Source organism: Myotis lucifugus, unplaced genomic scaffold (genome assembly GCF_000147115.1).
Source record: "Myotis lucifugus unplaced genomic scaffold, Myoluc2.0 scaffold_262, whole genome shotgun sequence".
Classification (NCBI taxonomy): domain Eukaryota; kingdom Metazoa; phylum Chordata; class Mammalia; order Chiroptera; family Vespertilionidae; genus Myotis; species Myotis lucifugus.
Genome location: NW_005871310.1, coordinates 723994 through 725359, shown reverse-complemented (window position 1 = coordinate 725359; position 1366 = coordinate 723994). Strand labels below are relative to the sequence as shown.

The following is a 1366-nucleotide window of genomic DNA, read 5'->3' as shown; positions in this document are numbered from 1 at the left end:
CGGCAGCCACGTGGGGGCGCGGCGGAACTTCCCCAGCACTGGCGCCAACTTTGCAACGCTCGGCCATGAGCCGGGCTGCCCGAGGGTCGTGGTGAGGTGGTCACTGGGCCAGACCTCAAGTTGAGCCCGGCACAGGCGGCAGCGCACGCAGCCGGCACGGCCTCCGCCTTCGCATCCCTCCGCTCCAGGGGTAGGGAAAGTTTGAGGAACCAGACATTAGGCGCTAGCCATCCCCCTCGACCGCTGGGTGCCCGGACCCCGTCCCTGGAGACCAGAGCTGGGTTGCAGGGAAGGTGCCCGCGTCCGGGCCCCACCTGGGAAGCTAGGGCGCGCAGTGAGTGCCCGGGCCGCGCGGTGACGGACGGAAGGCTGGCTGCACTGGAGCGGGTTGGACCGGCCCCCACAAAGCGGCAGAAGCCGGCGACGTGTGCCTGCGCGGGGGACGGAGCCTGCAAGTGCAAAACTTTGTAATAGCAAAGCAAAGGTCCCAGGAGGCCAGCTCCCCTTCCATCATGGGCAGCTCACCGTGGTCTCGAAATGACCTCGTCGAGCCTGATCCCTAGGCCTGGTAGCTGGATCCATGGGGCAAATCCCATGTCTCCCAAGGGGCCACGGAACCCGGCTGAGCTCCAGCAACAACCCCTCCGCGGGTGCGCACCCGCAAAGCCCGCCAACCCGCCAGGGGCTGCTCCCGGGCCGGAGCCCGGGCTCCGGGCAGCTCCCAGGATCGCGGCTCTGCCCCGTGCGCATCCAACTCCAACTTGCCCCTGCGGCTCCAACTCACCTTTGCGAAGCATGTTGGCCGCGGGGCCGCCACTCTGAGGTCGGCCTAGACGCGCTCCCTCCGGGGTCTGGATTCAAATCCTTGGGCGCTGGCTGCAGCTAATCCGAGCGCGTCGAGGCGGCGGCAAGCCGGGGATCCGCTTGTGCCCGGCGGCGCGGCCCCGCAGGGGCATGGTGAGCCCGAGCCCCGCGCAGAGGGCACCGGCGCCCACCAGCAACCGCGGCGCTGCCCAGCAGCCCCGCGCGCTCGCTAAGCTCCGGGACGAGCGGCTTGCTCTGCGAATCCGGCGGCCTGCTTCTGCAGCTCAGAGCACTTTGCAGGCGGTTTTGAGGGGGGACGCTGCCTCTCGGCTGCGGCCCTCTTTCTTTCCGCTCTCTCTGGTCGCCGCCGCCGCTGCTGCTGCACAAAGGGCGCTCGCACACAACGCGGGAGCTTCTGGGAAAGCGCCTGGGCGTCGCGTTTTCAAGATCGAGCTAGCCGGGGAACCGGGCGCCTTCCCCTTCCTCCACACAGGGTAGGGCCAGCTTTGTGTGTATAAAGCTGTATAATTTTTCTAGGTGTTGTTTTTTTTTTATTTTTTTG

The 1366-nt window shown here is 67.2% G+C and overlaps 1 protein-coding gene across 2 annotated transcripts in view; it reads right to left on the bottom strand.

Annotated features, from left to right (window-relative positions):
- The window catches only part of RTN4RL1 (reticulon 4 receptor like 1), a 69720-nt gene extending 68598 nt beyond the window's left edge, over positions 1-1122 (bottom strand). Inside the window, exon 1 of one of the 2 annotated variants that reach the window (XR_002831745.1) lies at positions 785-809. Coding sequence is in view for 1 of the 2 variants with exons in the window: in XM_006099173.3 (XP_006099235.1) it covers positions 785-797 (13 nt within the window). In the remaining variant the exon portion in view is untranslated. Of the gene's footprint in view, positions 1-784 lie in introns of both variants that reach the window. The other variant, XM_006099173.3, reaches the window with a different exon arrangement.
- Positions 1123-1366: the final 244 nt, after the last annotated feature.